Source organism: Adelges cooleyi, unplaced genomic scaffold, assembly GCF_023614345.1.
Source record: "Adelges cooleyi isolate 19-005CV unplaced genomic scaffold, UGA_ACOO_1.1 ACOO_flye_CR_arks_rails_tigmint_CR_PRNA_9, whole genome shotgun sequence".
Taxonomy (NCBI): domain Eukaryota; kingdom Metazoa; phylum Arthropoda; class Insecta; order Hemiptera; family Adelgidae; genus Adelges; species Adelges cooleyi.
Genome location: NW_026096579.1, coordinates 13231780 through 13248745, shown reverse-complemented (window position 1 = coordinate 13248745; position 16966 = coordinate 13231780). Strand labels below are relative to the sequence as shown.

General features: G+C 27.3%; 2 protein-coding genes across 2 annotated transcripts; one reads left to right on the top strand and one right to left on the bottom strand.

Moving 5' to 3' along the window:
* Positions 1–99: 99 nt before the first annotated feature.
* On the bottom strand, positions 100–4832 carry LOC126847221 (BRCA1-associated protein). Its single transcript, XM_050587365.1, has 10 exons — positions 4518–4832; positions 3094–3364; positions 2790–2982; positions 2365–2633; positions 2151–2294; positions 1943–2090; positions 1509–1634; positions 1025–1201; positions 789–944; positions 100–696 (listed from the first exon to the last, which is right to left on the bottom strand). The coding sequence occupies exons 1-10, from the start codon at positions 4606–4608 to the stop codon at positions 523–525; spliced, it is 1749 nt and encodes a 582-aa protein (XP_050443322.1). The 5' UTR covers positions 4609–4832; the 3' UTR covers positions 100–522.
* A 190-nt stretch (positions 4833–5022) lies between these two features.
* Positions 5023–16323, top strand: LOC126847220 (kinesin-related protein 4-like). The gene is made up of 15 exons (XM_050587364.1): positions 5023–5433; positions 6347–6581; positions 6650–6797; positions 6904–6999; positions 7124–7323; positions 7396–7527; positions 7609–7888; positions 7956–8094; positions 8189–8303; positions 8403–8544; positions 8612–8815; positions 9187–15328; positions 15406–15581; positions 15647–15757; positions 15815–16323. Exons 1-15 carry the CDS (start codon positions 5280–5282, stop codon positions 15947–15949), a joined length of 8409 nt encoding a protein of 2802 aa, XP_050443321.1. The 5' UTR covers positions 5023–5279; the 3' UTR covers positions 15950–16323.
* The last annotated feature ends 643 nt before the right edge of the window (positions 16324–16966 follow it).

The window sequence follows — 16966 nt, the reverse complement described above, 5'->3', positions numbered from 1 at the left end:
TTTTAATTTTAGTAATGTAACATTATTATATAGGTTTAAGTTTACATGTTTGATGTAGTTCGTGGTGAGGGTGTTGTTAAAAGAAGTGTAAACTGGTACTATTATCACGGATGACTTTATTAACAAAAATCTTAATATACAGCTGATATACAAATTAGGTATATGTTATATACTAAAAAGCCATGTTACTGTATATCGGCGGCAGTTTTCCAGCTGTTCGCGCTGCTGGTGCGCGGCCTGACGGACTATAATGGTCACTACCCAGCGGTGATGGATGTAGTTAGCATCCGCCACCGGCTGGGGTAACGATGCAACCGCATCATATTATAAAATATAAAAAAAATATGATATTTAATAGTTGTTTATTGAGTTTTAATACAAAACTGTTTAAAAGATCATAAAATTATTTAATAATATCACAAGCAACCTTTATTTAAAATAATACAATAGGCATCATTTATACAATTCTAAATTTTACATTAATAACAACATAATAGTTTCAATAAGAATTGTTGTATTATATTACCTTTGTTTTTTATGTTTACGAGTTTTACTAGGACCAGATGACTGATTTTGTTCATCAACAATTAATGAACCATTTAAAATATCATCTCGATTAGCACTTTTGTCAATTGTATTTTGAGCTTCTAAGAAGAACATAAGATCTCGAACTTGATCTTTTAGCTCTGATATTTCCTTAATAAATGAATATTTTCCAATTAATAACAATTACAATAAACAAATTGACTAGAGTTCAAAAAGAAAATACTTAATTATTTTACATTTACCTGATCTTTTGTAACTTTATAATTGGTGAATTCATTCTCTAGACGAGAAAATTTGTCATGCCACTCGGTTTGATTTTTTCGTAAAGCTGAGTTCATCTGACATTCTTCATCTAATTTAAGTTTGGTTTGTTCCAGTTTGGTAGTCAAACTATTTACCTATACATCAGTGGCCAACATTAAGATTAATAATCCTTAAACAACTCATTGACTAAATGTTAAAATAAATAACAGTATACCTTTTTTTCTAAATTAGATTTATCTTTGTTCATAGAGTTTACTTTTTCCAATAGATTTTTATTTTCTTCAATTTTCTTTTCTAGAATACCACTATCCTTATTTGCACCATTGATAATTTTATGTAATTTTTCATTTTCTTCTATCACTGCTTTAGCATTTGCCTTTATTTCATTTACCTAGTATACAAATTAATAAATCATTTTAATACTAAACTTTATTATTCAGGGTTCACATAAAACAAATATACCCAATAATATTACTTAATTAATTACTATTATACATTATTCATACTTCATAGAGCATAGACAATACTTTAGGCCGAGTAGGCCAACATTTAGAAATAGTTCTAATTGTCTTCCGTTTAATTGATTACTTATGTGATTAAATACATAAAATCACAAACGGTCAGATAAAAAAAATTGCACTATCCTAGATAAAATTATCAATGGACATACTTAAGAAACAACAATTTTTAATGTTTACCTCAACATATGTGTTTTCTTCAAAATGTTTCATTTGGCTTTCAAAATACTTTCTTTGTGATTCTAACTGAGTAGTTAAAAGGTAGGTGAATTCTAACTGGACCGACTCAAGTTTCTGATCTGTATCCTACAAAAAAAATAAATGGATCTAAATAAGAAAAATGAATTCTAGTATATAGTATGGATAAAACCATTTATAACATATTAATTTTACTATGTCCAACACACACATAATTTTAAAACTTTAATTTTTAAACAGCATTTCCTATAAAAATCGTTCTCATTTGTTAAAATATTGCTAAATGCTAAATGGCAATCCATACATAAAGCATAACATATATTTACACACTTAATTTATATAATATATTACATTTAATTTATCAAACAATAAATTAATGATGTGTTATATTTCTATAAAAACAATTTATATCATACATCTAGTTTGCCAGGAGTACTCCCCTCGACCAATTTTCCATCTCCTTTATTTTGCACTAGGCGATGGACAAAATTGTCACCAACATAATCCCAAACACGATTATTTCCTAAATTCATTGAATAACAATGTGATGTTTCCAAATAATGACTAAAACAAATTTATTAAACAATAGTTTTCAGCTTTATTTTTAGTTTTTAAAATGATTACTTGTAAGCATGTCCTTGCACATAACGCCCACACCCCACATAGCCGCAAATCAGACATATCCACAACGATTCAGAAGAATGGCATTCCTGGCAATGGTTGTCTGGAACCGATTCAGGAGTTTGAACATAACGACAAACTGGACAACTATAGCAAAAGAATTAGTGTGCGGTGAAGTAGACTTATACCAATTGCAAGTTTCAATTATTTTATATACCTAGTGTCACCCCATTTTGTCAAGCAGTTTCCATGGAAAGAGTGATTACAGAGTATTGTCAAAATTCCATCCACAGATTCATCCATACGTTCCAAGCAAACAGCACATACTGGTAATTCTGTATGCTGAGATGGTGGAGCACTGCATCCTGGTTGGTCTTCTTTCATCACTTCTACTTTAGATACAAATACAAGATTGCAACAGCAGTCTGGTTCCAATGAATTGAATGGCATGCCATTAAATGAATGGAAAAAGTCCATTATAGCTTCCTACAATAGTAAAAAACTGAATATTGTAAAATTGATACCTTCTCAGTTTTGTATCAAAGCTAAAAATAAATACTCGCGTACAAAAATAGCTAATGCAGTCAATTAACGCCACAATACTTATACATATATACACAAAATATAATTGTATAAACTTACTTGTGTTCTAAATGAAATTAAAGTCATATATTGGTTTAAAGAAGAAGCATCTCGAATTATTCTAATATGATGAATATTTTCTTGGCAAGCCGCAATAAAAGTCAACAAGTCATGGCAATTCATGTTAGCGGGAACTGATAAAATACACACCATTTGACTTCGACTACTTGCACTGTCAACCGGTGTCAACTTACTATAAGTAAAAATTGATTTAATTACCGCATATTCAAACATGAATCAAACAAAAACTGATGGTTTAAATTTAAACTAATTTTCTTTTTCTCGTTTACTACCTACAACATACTTTTCTTTATAAACATGTAGCACGCCTTTTGTAACTTCAACAAAAGGATTCCCTGAAATAAAATTAATTTGCATAGCTGAATTCTCCTTTGAATTATTTTTATTTTTATTCTTCTTTTTCAAAGCTTTGGTATTAGGTTTTTTGATAAATTCATTTTTTTTTAATTTCTCATCCACCAATGGTTCCACATTTTCATTCACATGTCCATATGTTTCCACTGTAAGTTCTCTAGATTTTCGACGGCCACGGGCAGACATGATTTTTCTTTTATCTACAATCAAATGATTACTATCACTTTACTACTTGACAGCTAAATGAACCTTAATTTATAAATAATGAACTTAATTTTTTTTTTTATTGTACAAAAAGAAAAGTTAGGGTTTTCTTTTTTAAGATGACATTTTAACATTTTACAAAGTACCGTAATGTTGGAACTTGGAGATAAATTCTATAAATTATTCAATCATGACCAATTAATCAAAGCATATAAAAAATGTGTTGGATTAATTATTTTTTTACAACTAAAATAAAATGTTTTTATTAATAAGTTTAGATTTTATCTACCAACATATAATAATAATTCATGGAAATCCATTCAGTATGTTATCAATATTTATTTTCCGCTATCCCCACACTATAAAAAAAGTCTACACCAGTCTTGCAATACAAGCAAGATATTATACTAATAACAAACCATCCAAAACCATATTTTGATTAAAACTCAATCCACAAAAATGATATACTTAACGCATATACATATTTCATTTTTGTAGATAGGGTTTTATAAAAGTATAGTAGAAGTTACTCTATTATAGGAATCTGAACGCAAGTGACAAAAGACAGAAATAATATTTGAATGTATTTTAACAATAAAGATAACATTATAAAATAATAACCACAAAAATAATCCTCTATAGCATATGTTATCATCATCAGAGGATACAATAGACTAAGACCGATTAATCGTATTTAAAACATTTTTTTATTTATATTCTTGGTTTTAGTTTTATTCATTTATGTATAAAGTCAAGATCTGTTTATATGTAATGAGCCACATCCAATTAGTAAAAACAAAATTTTTATTGACTGGATAAGTTATCATGAAATGGATGGAATATTTGTAATTTATTTTTAAAACAACTACACATAGTCAACAATTTTAGTCTAGCGACACCATAGTGATGTGGGGCTAAGAAAAACATAAGAAGCTGAACAATACTAGACTACAAATGGCCTTTGTTAAAATTCATGAAATTTTATCAGAATCATAAAATCGAGCTAGTTAGATTCCACTAACATTAGCTATGGTCTAGAGCGTTGGGAAAATATAGATTAACAGCTGTGGTCTTGTTTGAAATGATACGAATATCTTGCTGCCAAAAAATTGTTAACGAAAAACTACCATAAGTATAAAATATAACTACCCCAATTTGTCAACGTTTGCTGTTGCGTTTCGTCCGCCAGTGATTCGTCTTCGGTTAATTCAAATCTTAACACACAAAGGGACACGGACATTGCATATCAAACAAGATTGTTAATTTTGACTTTATGTAATTCTTTTAAATAGCAATCAGAGTTTATTGATCCGAATTGGTAATTTTTAATCGGCTTTTGATTATATCAACATCAAAATTTTAAACAAAATAGATGTAATAAAATAATAATAATTAAATAAACAACTCACTGACAAATGACAATAGCTTTATTGATAATACCACACACTGGTGGTGTTATCATTTTAATTCCATGGACCATGATTAATGATATCACAGATTCAAGGCCAATCGAGGCCAAAACGTTATCATTGTTTGGGTCATTAACGAACAGCTGTTGCACAATGACCCGACTTGTATGTTGGCGTCACTGTACTTTTTTAAACCGATCAACGGAAAATATAAACCTTTTCTATATAGTATATACAATATAACTATATAGTATCCGAACAAAATACAACGGACCTACAAAGTGATCAAAAAATTCGCGGTTTTCTTGTCTCTGCTTCGTGATTTCATGTAACTAACGTTATAAATCAATTTTTTTACATTAATTAATTAAATACCGCTTTTTAGCTTTAATAGTGTAGTGTGTAACAAGTGTATTGACTATTATATGTATTATATAGTTACACAATAGTTGTAATGAATACGATACATTTCCCGTTGTAAACTTACATGTCTGCTTAGACCATGGACAGTTGCAACATTAAAGTGGCCATCAAAGCCCGGCCGTTAAACCACAAAGAACAATTAGACGGTAGAATTTACTGGAAAATTGAATCCAACAGTATAATTCCAATCGACCCGTCCTCTGAAAAGAAAAAAGGAGATCCATTTATTTTCGGTAAATCCTAATGTTATATCTAAAATATATTAATTTTGATAATCAAAATTATTTTCCTTGATTACTACAGTTTTTATTAAAAAACACTATGTTTAAATTTTGAAATTGATGTTTTATTTCAATTGTCTTTTAGTAAAGCTCTTAAAAGACACGCAATTTCTTTTTTTTTTTTACAAAAATAGCTTGAAATACCTGGAGATAGCTGAAATAATATATTGAGATAACATTATAAATATATACTTAGATAATATTATTATTGTATATGTCAACTTACCTACAGTGTTCATAAAATAATAGGATAACTTTTAATAGTATCTTAATAGTAACCTTATTTGTTGTTTTTTTATATTAAAAAAATTTAACTATGAAATTTTATTAATTCAAAATGAGATTACCTTTAATCAATTTCTACATTGCTACTTTTAATTTCTATTTTTATAGTTTTAGTTTTTCAATAGAATACATTTAATTTTAATTGTAAACAATTCAAAAACAAATAATAAGTAGGTACTTATTTCTAATTAAAAAAAAGTATCTTTTAAGTCAAAATAAATTTAAGCTTAGTTTTTTAAAATAACATATTAATTATTTAAACTAATTATAACCTTCTAATTTTTCTATACCCAATTTTCATAAAATAAACATTGTACAATTTGTATCTCATGTAAAAAATTATTCATAAGTACATATTATTGTGTATTTATTTGTTAATTATTGGTATTTAAAATTTAAATATTATTATATTTAAATAATAATATTAATACAGATAATTTAATTTAAACTTCCTATGTAAAGTTACAAAAGTCAAATTAGCCCTACGTAAAAATATTTAAATTTGGAATAGGTGTGAATAATAAATTAATGTTATATTTGTTTTTTAATTAAATTAATTTTAATATTGAATTGGATTTAGATAGAGTATTTGACTCCCACTATAGTAACAATGACGTGTTTGACGAGATTGTCAAACCAATTATTGATAGAGGTGTCCAAGGTTTCAATGGCACAGTATTTGCTTATGGTCAAACATCTTCAGGAAAAACATTCACCATGTCTGGAGACAGTTGGAGTCCTGGTATAATTCCATTAGCTGTTAATTATATGTTTAATGCTATGAACAGTTCATCCAGTAGAGAGTATTTACTCAGGTGACTACAAATATTAAATAATTGTAAAATGTAAAATATTTTTTAATTAAAAGTACTGTTTATCCTAGGGCTTGTTATTTGGAAATTTACAATGAAAAAATAATTGACTTATTAGAAAAAAAAGATAACAAAATACAAACAAGGAAAATAGAAATTCAAAAAGATGGCTTACATATTACACCTTTAAAAGCTATAGTATGCCAAAATGCCCAAATGGTAAATATATAAATAATAGAGTAGTTAAAAATGTTTAACCATAGTATTCCGAATAAGAATATACCTAGTCAACTTATAAAGATTAATAAATATTATTGTTTTTCAGGTAATTGATCTGATGAAAATTGGTGAGAAAAATCGTAGCATTGGAGAAACAAATATGAATGAAAGATCATCAAGATCTCATACAATTTTCCGTATTGTAAAGAAACATTTATATACATTATTATTTTTTTTTTTTTTTTTTGAAGAATTAAATTGCTAATAATAAGGATCTTTATTGATATCAGTATTGTCACTTACTGTATGCTGTCTTCAATTTTTAGATATTAGAAAGTCGTAATATTGAAGACGATTGTGATGGAGCTTATCAACAATCTGTAATCAATTTAGTTGACTTGGCTGGATCAGAAAGAACTAGTCAAACACAGCCATCCATGGAAAGATTTAAAGAAGGTTGCAAAATTAACAGCTCTCTGACAACTCTTGGTCTTGTTATTCAACAACTTAGTGAATGTCAAGACAGGTTAGTTATTGAATTACTATTTTTTTTAAAGAAAATGTTTGTATAAACTTTATTATTTTTGTTAAAAAAAAGCTCTCAACACATTAATTTTCGAGACAGTAAATTGACAAGAATATTACAAACTTCTCTTGGGGGAAACTCTCTTACGGCCATTATTTGTACAATTACTTTGGCAGTTGATGATCAAACTCTCAATACATTAAGGTATTTTATATTATAAACTTACAATTCCATTAGTCCTTATAACTATACATCTACTTATTTGAATATGTATGTGTAATTTAGTTTTGCATCCAGAGCAAAAAAAATTAAGAACACTGCTAAAGTAAATGAAAATGTCACAGATGAAACACTTCTGAAACGATATAGAGTTCAAATTTCCAAACTTAATAAGGAATTGGAAGGCATAAAACAAAACCAATATGAAAATGACGAAGTAAATGAAATAAAATACAAGTATCAAGAAGAAAAACGCACCAACGAAGAGCTTAAGGAACGAATTATGCGTTTACAAAAAAACATGATTACTTCATCAGCAGAAAATAAAGATCAATCTCAAACAAAAGTAAACAATTCTTAGTTTTAATTAAAAGTTTTATAACATCCAATAATTTTGTTTATTATTTTATTAGAGAGGTTTCAACCGTAGACGTACATGGGGTGGAAAACTTGATAACACGTTTTTTTCAAATAGCATACTTGAAACTATCGAAGAAGATATAAACTTACCACGACCTAGTGTACCCTCAAATTTCGGAGTTTTAAACAAAGGTTACACTACTATACTACAATATAGTATAGCATTTGAAAGTTTATAAATAATAAATCATTTTAAAATAATTTTTTTATTTAAATTATATTTTAGAAACATTTAAGACACCTTTAGAACCATTTGAATGGGATTTAATTAGAGAAGAAAGATGCACTGTAGATCAAGAGTCTTCAGTAATTAGCAATGTAGAAATTAGTAGTATATCTCCGTAAGTTTCCTATGAAATGTTATTTTGTCTTAGTAAAAAATACTTAAAATGCTGAAAACATTTTTCATTTTCCAACTTTTTTTTTTTTTATGTTCATAGTCCACCAGGTGTATGTGAAACACCACGAAAAGTTTTAAGAGAACGTGTTAACAATTATAAAAGCCTATTTGAAATGAGTTTGAGAGAAAACAATGAACTGAGAGAGTTTACTACTCTTGAAAGACAAATGTTTCATGAAAATGTAAGTGATCTTTAAATTATTGAAATGATAATTGATGACCAATAATATTTTTCTAATTTTGTCATAGAATGAGCAATTAAAAGACTTAAACAATTTAAAAAAACAAGTTGAAGAACTTCAAATTGCAAAAAATGCATCATCAGAAGTGATAGAAAAACTAAAATTGTCAATAAATCGAATTGAAAATGAAAAAAGAGATGTTGAGGTTATTGCAGAAATGCAAAAAGAAAAGTACGAAAAACGAGAAAAAGAACTTTTAATCTCAATACAGGTAAGTGCAAAAATTAAATAACTAATTAATCATTTTACCAATGATTAAATAGTTCTTACTTTCTTGTTAAGAGGACATTATTTTTTTAAATTCCTAGCAACAAAATTTAAGTATTTAAAATGCATTTTACTTACTCTAAGATGGATTTAGAAAAAAAAACATTTATTATAAAATCAAATCATTTTTATAATAAATGTCATAAGGGTTTTTAAAAAGATTTTCTGGGAAAAAAATTATTGCAAAATTTGAGATATTTGTTTAACATCCCACGTTGTCAGAATAACAAACTACTTTTTTTTAGTTCAAAACGATTTTTAACCCAAAAAATCACAATACATTTTTTTATTAATTTATTATTATTATATTTTTAGGAAACGAGGGAAGAACTTCTATCTAAAGATGATCAATTAAAGAAAATAATTGCAAGTAATTCTGATATGACGGAGAAGTATGAAGAGATTAAAAGACTTGAGATGAAAATCAAAGACATCACTCGACAAAATAGTATACACATAAAAGAAATTGAAACACTTAAATCTGAATTATTTGAAAAAGATAATAATTTGAAAAATGAGTTATCAAAGAACTATAACTTGGTTACTGAGGTATCTGTTCTTCAAAAGCTTGTTGCTGAAGCTCAAACTATTCCTTATGCTATTAAACTTTTAGCTTATGATGATCATTTTGTTATGAAAAAAAGTGAAATTAATGAGTTGGATCAACTTTTAGAGCAGTCTCATTATACTCTAGAACAATTACAAAAAGAAAATCAAAGCCTAAAAGATGAAAATAATAATTTTAAACTATTATCTGCTAATCACATAAATGAAAAATCTGAGCTAAACAATCAAATTATTGAATTGAAATCTCAGCTGAATTTAATTGAAACCAGTGTCAGGTCTACTATTTCACAATTTTGTAATGAATCTGATCTAAACAATTTAAGAAGTACAATAGATTTTGTAGATTTATTAAAATTTGCTGCTCTACATTTTGATAACAAAAATGAAAAATTGGCTAAACTATCTGATGAAAATTTAAAATTAAAAGAAGAGCTTGGCGTATCACATGACAAAATACCAGTAATTGTATCATTTATTCTTGAAAATATAGACAGTGTTCTCCTATTTATTGCTTCTATTGAAGAAAAGTCAAGTAAAGAAAATAGACATATTTTAAATATTGAAGAAGAAAACGTATTTCTCAAGTCGAGCTTTAAATCATTTGAGAAGTTAACATCTGAATGTGCTAATATTATTGAACAGCTTAGAGAAAATCAGTTAATTAATCAATTTGTTCGGGATGAATTTTTTGAATGCAAATTTATTAAAAACGAACTTCAATTACAAGTTAACCAATCAAGTCAATTGATCACTGAACTTGAAAGTTCATTAAAAAATCAAACGGATGTAGAGAATAAAATCCGCGAAGAGTTAAATATGAAGTTATTAGAACTAGAAAATGCCTATACTGAGATTGATGCTATCAATACAACACATGGTAACGCTATTGAAGAGTTAAAAGGGTGTGTTGAAACCACTAAGCAAGAACTTGTAGAAAAATCGAACACAATTGTTCTATATGAAAATTCTAAATCTGAACTACTATTAAAGTGTAAAGAATTAGAGCAAATTATTCAGTTGAACGGTGATGATAAATTTAAATTGGCTGAAAAAGAAGAAATTGAAAAGCAATTAAGAACTGAATTATCCTCCAAATATATAGAATTAGAAGACGCTCATAGTAAAATCAATGATATGCAAGATTGTATTAAAGAATTAAAAACTAAAATTGAATTGAATTTGGTAACTCATGAACAATTAAACAATGAATTACAATCTCTAATATCTGAGGTTTCTAATAAATCAGAACTGTCTGTGAATATGAATAGTACAAAACTAGAACTTAATACATTTTCAGATGAATCTAACTTTACTAACAAACTGAATAATGTAAGTGCCAATTCAAATAAATTGAAAAACAACACTGATAAAACTGAAAATTCACTGACCCAAGTAAATGATTCGACAACTATGATTGAAGATATTATAGAAGAAATTAAACTTAACATATCATCTAGTTTTACTGAAAATCAAAATAGTCAACTTCAGATCGAACAAATAAATCACGATGGATGTTCTGAAGAAATTAAACAGTTGACCACAGTCATTAATGGACTTAAGACTGAATTAGAGACACATACATTAAATGAAAACAAAGCGAAGTATATGTTACATGAAATGGCTATGGACTTTGACTATTCTAATTCAAAGATAATTGAAATAAAATCTATAATAGACAATTTAAATAATGAGCATGGTTGCAAAAAACTGACGGTAGAGCAGTTAAGCACCGATCTTGAGTATCTTAAAACAGAACTAACTGAAAAAAACAAGTTAATACTTGAGTTGGAAAACACTAATTTAGAACTGCTTCAGAAATGTAGTGAATTTGACAAATATGAACAGCTAGATAAAATTGTTGAAGAACTTAAATTTGAGGTAGAAACTAAAACAGAAATTGAAAGTGATTTACGGACAGAGTTATCAGCAAAGTCTAATGAGTTGGATACTATTCGTTCTAAAACTGATGATGTACAAAATCTAATGAACGAGATGAAAATTGCTGCAGAATCTAGTGTTGTTATTGTGGAACAATTAAATGAAGAGCTCATTATAGCAAGAAAAGATCTTGCTGAAAAAACAAGCCTAATAAATGAACTGGAAAATTGGAAATCTGAAAAAGAAAATTGTTCTGAAGAGTATGATTTACTTCACAAGACTATAATTGATTTACAAGTTAAACTAGAAGACATAAAGACAACCAAACAAGAACTTCAACAACAATTACTAGCCAAGACAACAAGTTTAGATGATGCTCTTGTTAAAGAAAATGAAGTACAAACATTAGTAGAAAGCATGGAAAATGAAATACAAACTAATATAACTACAATTCAACATTTAAAACAACAATTAGAATCTTTATTAGCCGAAAAATCCGATATTTTAGCCACATTAGAAGATACAAAATTATCACTTCTTGCTAAATCTAATGAAATGGATAATGTTATTATTGAAAAACTTAAATTTGAAGAAGAGTGTTACAATTCTAAAAACTTGAAAAATGAATTTGAAAAAGTTACACAACATAATACTGTACTTCAGACTGAAGTTAATGAAGTCAATAAAAAACTCATTGATATGTCAAAACACTGTGATGCTATAAAACTACAATCTGACAATAAATTACAAATTCAAATTGTGAATTACAAACAATTACAAGAAGAATTCACTGCTCTTTCTAGAGATATTGAATTGATTTTAGCATTAAAAACTAAAACAGAATTGCAGTTGAGAGAAGAAGTACAATTTAAGTCTGGTGAGCTTGCTGATGCTCAAAAACAATTAATGGAACTAAGCATTCAACATGAATATGATATATTAGAAGAAGAGTATATGATCAAGTCTCGTGAATTTGCAGAAACACAAAACAAATTATTATCTCTAGAAACATTATTATCTCAAAAAGAAGAAAGTGAAAAGATTTTGCAAGATAAATACAAAGCAAAATGTAATGAGTTAAATGAGTATAAGAGGAGCATTGAATTTTTATGTTCAAGAAATGATTCATTCCTAACTAGGGTTGAAGATTTTGAAGATAATGTTTTGGTTGCTTTGAATGATGAATTTGATTCTATGAAATTGGAATTAGAAAAAAAAAGTGAAATTGAATGTACACTAATGAATGAGAAATCAGAGCTGGCATTAAATTTAAGTAAAATTCAAGATGAACTCCAACGTGTTACCACTGATTTTAATATAGCTCAAGATCAAATCATAGTTTTGAAAGCACAACTTGTTGAAGTGACTGCTGCTAGAGAAAGTTTGGTGGATCAGTTAAATGTTCTTGGAGAAGAATTAATAAAATCCAAAACTACTAATGAAAGTATTAATAACGAATTATATGTTGTTAACAAAGAACTTGAAAATAATAATTCGAAAATTAGTTGTCTAGAAAACGATTTGGAAACTTTAAAGTTGAAATTTGATGAAAAAATTAATAAAAACGATATAAAAGACGATTCGGAGGCTAGAAATCAGTTAATAGATCCTCTTGTCGACCACGTACATGAAATAAAACTAAAACTAACTGAACTTAATTCTGCAATGATATCAGGAAATCAAAGTGAAAAACAATTCCGAACAAAATGTATGGTGTTAGATGATATCCTCCCATTGGAAGATGCATGGAAACTTAGTTGTGGAAATCAACCTGGATCTCCAGTTGAGGAAATTGAACTAGAAATTGAAACGCTGCGTAAGGTGTTAGAAGATAAGAGTAATTTGGTTAGTTCACTTCAAGAAACTAAAATTGAATTGGAGAAAAATATTGCTGAACAACAAGATAAAATAAAAGATATAATGGTAGAAAATAAGAAATTGGCTGAGCAATTTATGTCTGCAGAAAATGATTTAAAAGATAAATATCATCAAATTGAAAATTTGAATGTTTTGTTAAATAAATTAAATAAACAATATACTGAGATGGAACAACTTAATTTGAAATCAAGTGATCAACTACAAGAAACCAAGGTTGCATTTGAAAAGAATATTGCTGAACTGCAAGATAAATTGAAGGAGATAACAGTAGAAAATGATAAATTGGCTGATCAGTTGAAGTCTACAGTAAATGATTTAAAAGAAAAATGTCAGGAAATCGAAAAATTAAATAACTTATTAGATCAACGGAATAAACAGTATGATGAGCTTGAAAAAAATAACCAAGAATCGAAAAACGAAGTAGATCATAGCTTAGATATTGAATTAGAATTAAGAAATGGTAAAAAAAATATAGTTAACGAGATTAATCTTCTTGAACCAGGAAAAATTACTGGGGTTCTTATCCACCATAATTTGACTAATTTATTGGACACCTTTGTTGGTCTTATAATGACAAAAGAACAACAAATTGTGACTGATTTGATAAATGATCACAAAAAAGTAAAACAGCAGTTTGAAGATGAAATAAGACAGCTCCAAGAAGATATTAAAAAAGCTAAAGAGTGGCAAGAACAAGTGGAAAGCGATAATGAAAAATTAGGTTTAGAACTTGAAGAGCTGAAATCCCTAAAACAGAATTATCCTAGTAGAGAAGTCGAAATTAAAGAATTAAAAGAACGAGTTGCTGAAGCAGAACTTCAATCTCTTAACTATTTCAATGAACTAAAGGAATTAAAAACCCAAATAAGCAACACAAATGAACAAAATTATCAACTTCTATCGGATGAATTTGAACAGTTTAAATCAAACACTGAGAACTCTATGCAAGATCTAAAGAAAAAACTTGAAGATCTCACAAATATTTATAACGAATCATTGCAGTTGTATGAAGACCAGAAGAATCATCATATTGTTCTTAAAACTCAATTAACAGATGCTCAGTCAGAGTGTTCTTGTTTAAAATCTGTTATCGAAGAAAAAGAAGAGTGTATTCAAAAGTTAGTTCAAGAAGTTATAGTAAAATCTAAAGAGTATGAAGCTTTGAGTGAAAAAAATACTTTACAACGAGAAGAAATAATAGCCTTCAACTGTAAAAAAATTGATGAACTTCAACTAGAATTAAATGACAAAATTCAAAAATTATATAATACTGAAAAATTACTTAAAGAAACAACTAAAAACTACAATGTTCTCCACGAAGAAAACAAATTACATCTACAGCAATTAGAAAATTTACAGTTTAATGATGGACCTGTGTCTGATAAACTTTCAGAACTTGAGCAGAATTTAAACAAACTAGTTGTAGAAAATAAAAAGAAAATAGAAATTGAAATGGAATTGACTGATAAAATTGAAAAATCCGTAGATCAATGTTCTATTCTTACTAAAGAATTGGAAATTAATAAATCAAAAGTTAATGAGCTTGAAAAACAATTAGAAGTCTGTCATCAAACTATTAAACTGAAAAATGATCAATTGGAAAACTATCTAATGAAAACAAAGGTCAAAGATGATGATTATATTGAATTAAATGTGGTTACTGATAAATTGAGAAAGTTGTTTAAATCAACAAACTCTTTATCAGCCCTTCTTGATGATGTTGGAGTATTGGTAGCTAAATGTGAGTGCTTAGAAGAAGAAGTCGATGATCTGAAACGTCAAAATATGAATTTAGATAATGAGTGCGAGACAATGTTGATAGAATTAAAAAGTAAGGATGATAAACTTCTTGAGTTCTTAACACAGGAGGATGATTTAAGAAAGGCAAATGAAGTGTTAACAGTGGAAAGAGATTTCTTGAGGAATAAATGCGATCAATATAAAAACATTAATGATGATGTGAAAAAACTAAACGAAGAGGTGTGTAATTACCAGCAAAGCATTTATCAGTTACGAAAAGAGAAAGGTCAAGTTATTCTTCAACACGACAAAGAAATAAAGCAATTAAAAGCAGAGCTATGTGAAGTTCACGCAAAGAACTTGGAATTGCTTAATGAACATAAAAAACTAACTGGTAAACTATGACTAATTTATGTTTTAAATAAGAATAATATAATTGCGAATAAATATTAATCATTTAATACTTTACAGAAAATGCAAAAAATTTGGAAAAATCTCTAAAGGAAGATATACAACAACTAAACAGATGTATTGTTGATAAAAACGCCAAAATTTCAACACTTGAGTTGTTTTTTAAAACCAACACCGAAGAACTCAAGAACAAAAACCAAGATTTAGAACATGTTTACAAAAGAGCTAGAGAAGAGGTACTATAAATTTGAAGCTTTCACTATAAAAGATAATGTTTATTCATTTAAAATTTAATTTTTAGAATCATATGTTGCGTAAAGAAATGAGACGCTTAAAAGAAATTACAAGTGTAAGAAAAACTGAACAATGCACTCAGACTGTTGAAGAACAAAGTGTTGTGAGTAGTGCCATGGTAGGTTTAAACTCAAATATTACGTTATGAACATTATAAAACAATTTTTATTTTTAGGTTGCTGGACATAAAAGCATGATGGAAAAAATTGCTAAATTAGAAAATGACAATTATGTTATGAAAAAAATGTTACATCATCGTAAAATTAAAATTGAAGAGCTTCAAAAACAAATTGAGGAGCGACCTTGTTAATTTTGTAAATCTTTACTTATCAAATTATTACTAATAGTTATTTTGTAATATGTTTTTTATAAGAAATAGCTTTAGGTATGCGTATGACACATTTTAAAATTTAATAAAATATGTGATTAAATTTTAAGCTTAATTATTATATTATTATTTATGCTATATGTATGTTTTTGTAGTAGTGAGTTCTTTAATCCAATGGGGTATTTAATGTTACTTATTTTGAACAATTTATGTGATAAGCTAAAAATTATATTTATTTTTACACTCTACACCGTCATGTTTTCTTTAATACTTTTCATATGTATATAATATATGTATACAGGCATTTTTGCCTAGTAATATCGGCCCAATATATTATACCTAAGTAATTCTTGTTATGTTATTGTAAAGAATTTATAAAATAAGACATAATGGGTTTTAATTGTAAAAAGGTTCACTGTATTTATATGAATTATTAATAAATTGTACTTCATTTTTGCAATATTTTATGTTGATATTTCTGTAAATAACCCATTTTCTTCTAACATAATGTTCTCATGTGCTGATTTTGAAATAAAATATGTTAATCTTATGATTTTTAATAGTAAATTGAAAGTCATTCGTTGTAAGTTTTGTTCCATAACCATATTTGAACATTTTACTAATATTTTTGTATTTTTAATTACTAGTATTAGTGGCAGTGAAATTCATTTCTGTTGATGGTGAATATGAATTTCACAGGAAATACATCTTACTTTTTGGTAGAGATGCAACCGGTATTATTTAGTTTTGGAGAAACTTCTAGTAAATTGTAAATAACATATTTTATAAAAAATTAACCAAGTCTTGCATAGTCCTCATTAAGGTCTCTCAAAATTAATATGCCAGAAAGTGATTAAATCACAAAAAAAAATGTGAATCTGTATAAGTGCTTTGAAATTATTACCTTTAATAACTACTTATATTATAGTGTGTTCAATTATGTCGATTAAGCATAGACAGAATATTAACATTTATTATAACATTAATATGACTGTGTCA

What these genes read in the sequence shown, in the direction of transcription:
- LOC126847221 (XM_050587365.1), bottom strand. Translation starts at nt 4,608, where the DNA reads ATGTCCGTGTCCCTTTGTGTGTTAAGATTTGAATTAACCGAAGACGAA. An exon ending in GCAAACGTTGACAAATTGGG is followed by an intron (nt 3,365 to 4,517) that starts GTAGTTATATTT and finishes ATTTGATTGTAG; the next exon opens with ATAAAAGAAAAATCATGTCT. An exon ending in GTACTCCTGGCAAACTAGAT is followed by an intron (nt 1,635 to 1,942) that starts GTATGATATAAA and finishes TTTTTTTTGTAG; the next exon opens with GATACAGATCAGAAACTTGA.
- LOC126847220 (XM_050587364.1), top strand. Translation starts at nt 5,280, where the DNA reads ATGGACAGTTGCAACATTAAAGTGGCCATCAAAGCCCGGCCGTTAAAC. An exon ending in TATGCCAAAATGCCCAAATG is followed by an intron (nt 6,798 to 6,903) that starts GTAAATATATAA and finishes ATTGTTTTTCAG; the next exon opens with GTAATTGATCTGATGAAAAT. An exon ending in ACAAAAGAGCTAGAGAAGAG is followed by an intron (nt 15,582 to 15,646) that starts GTACTATAAATT and finishes TTTAATTTTTAG; the next exon opens with AATCATATGTTGCGTAAAGA.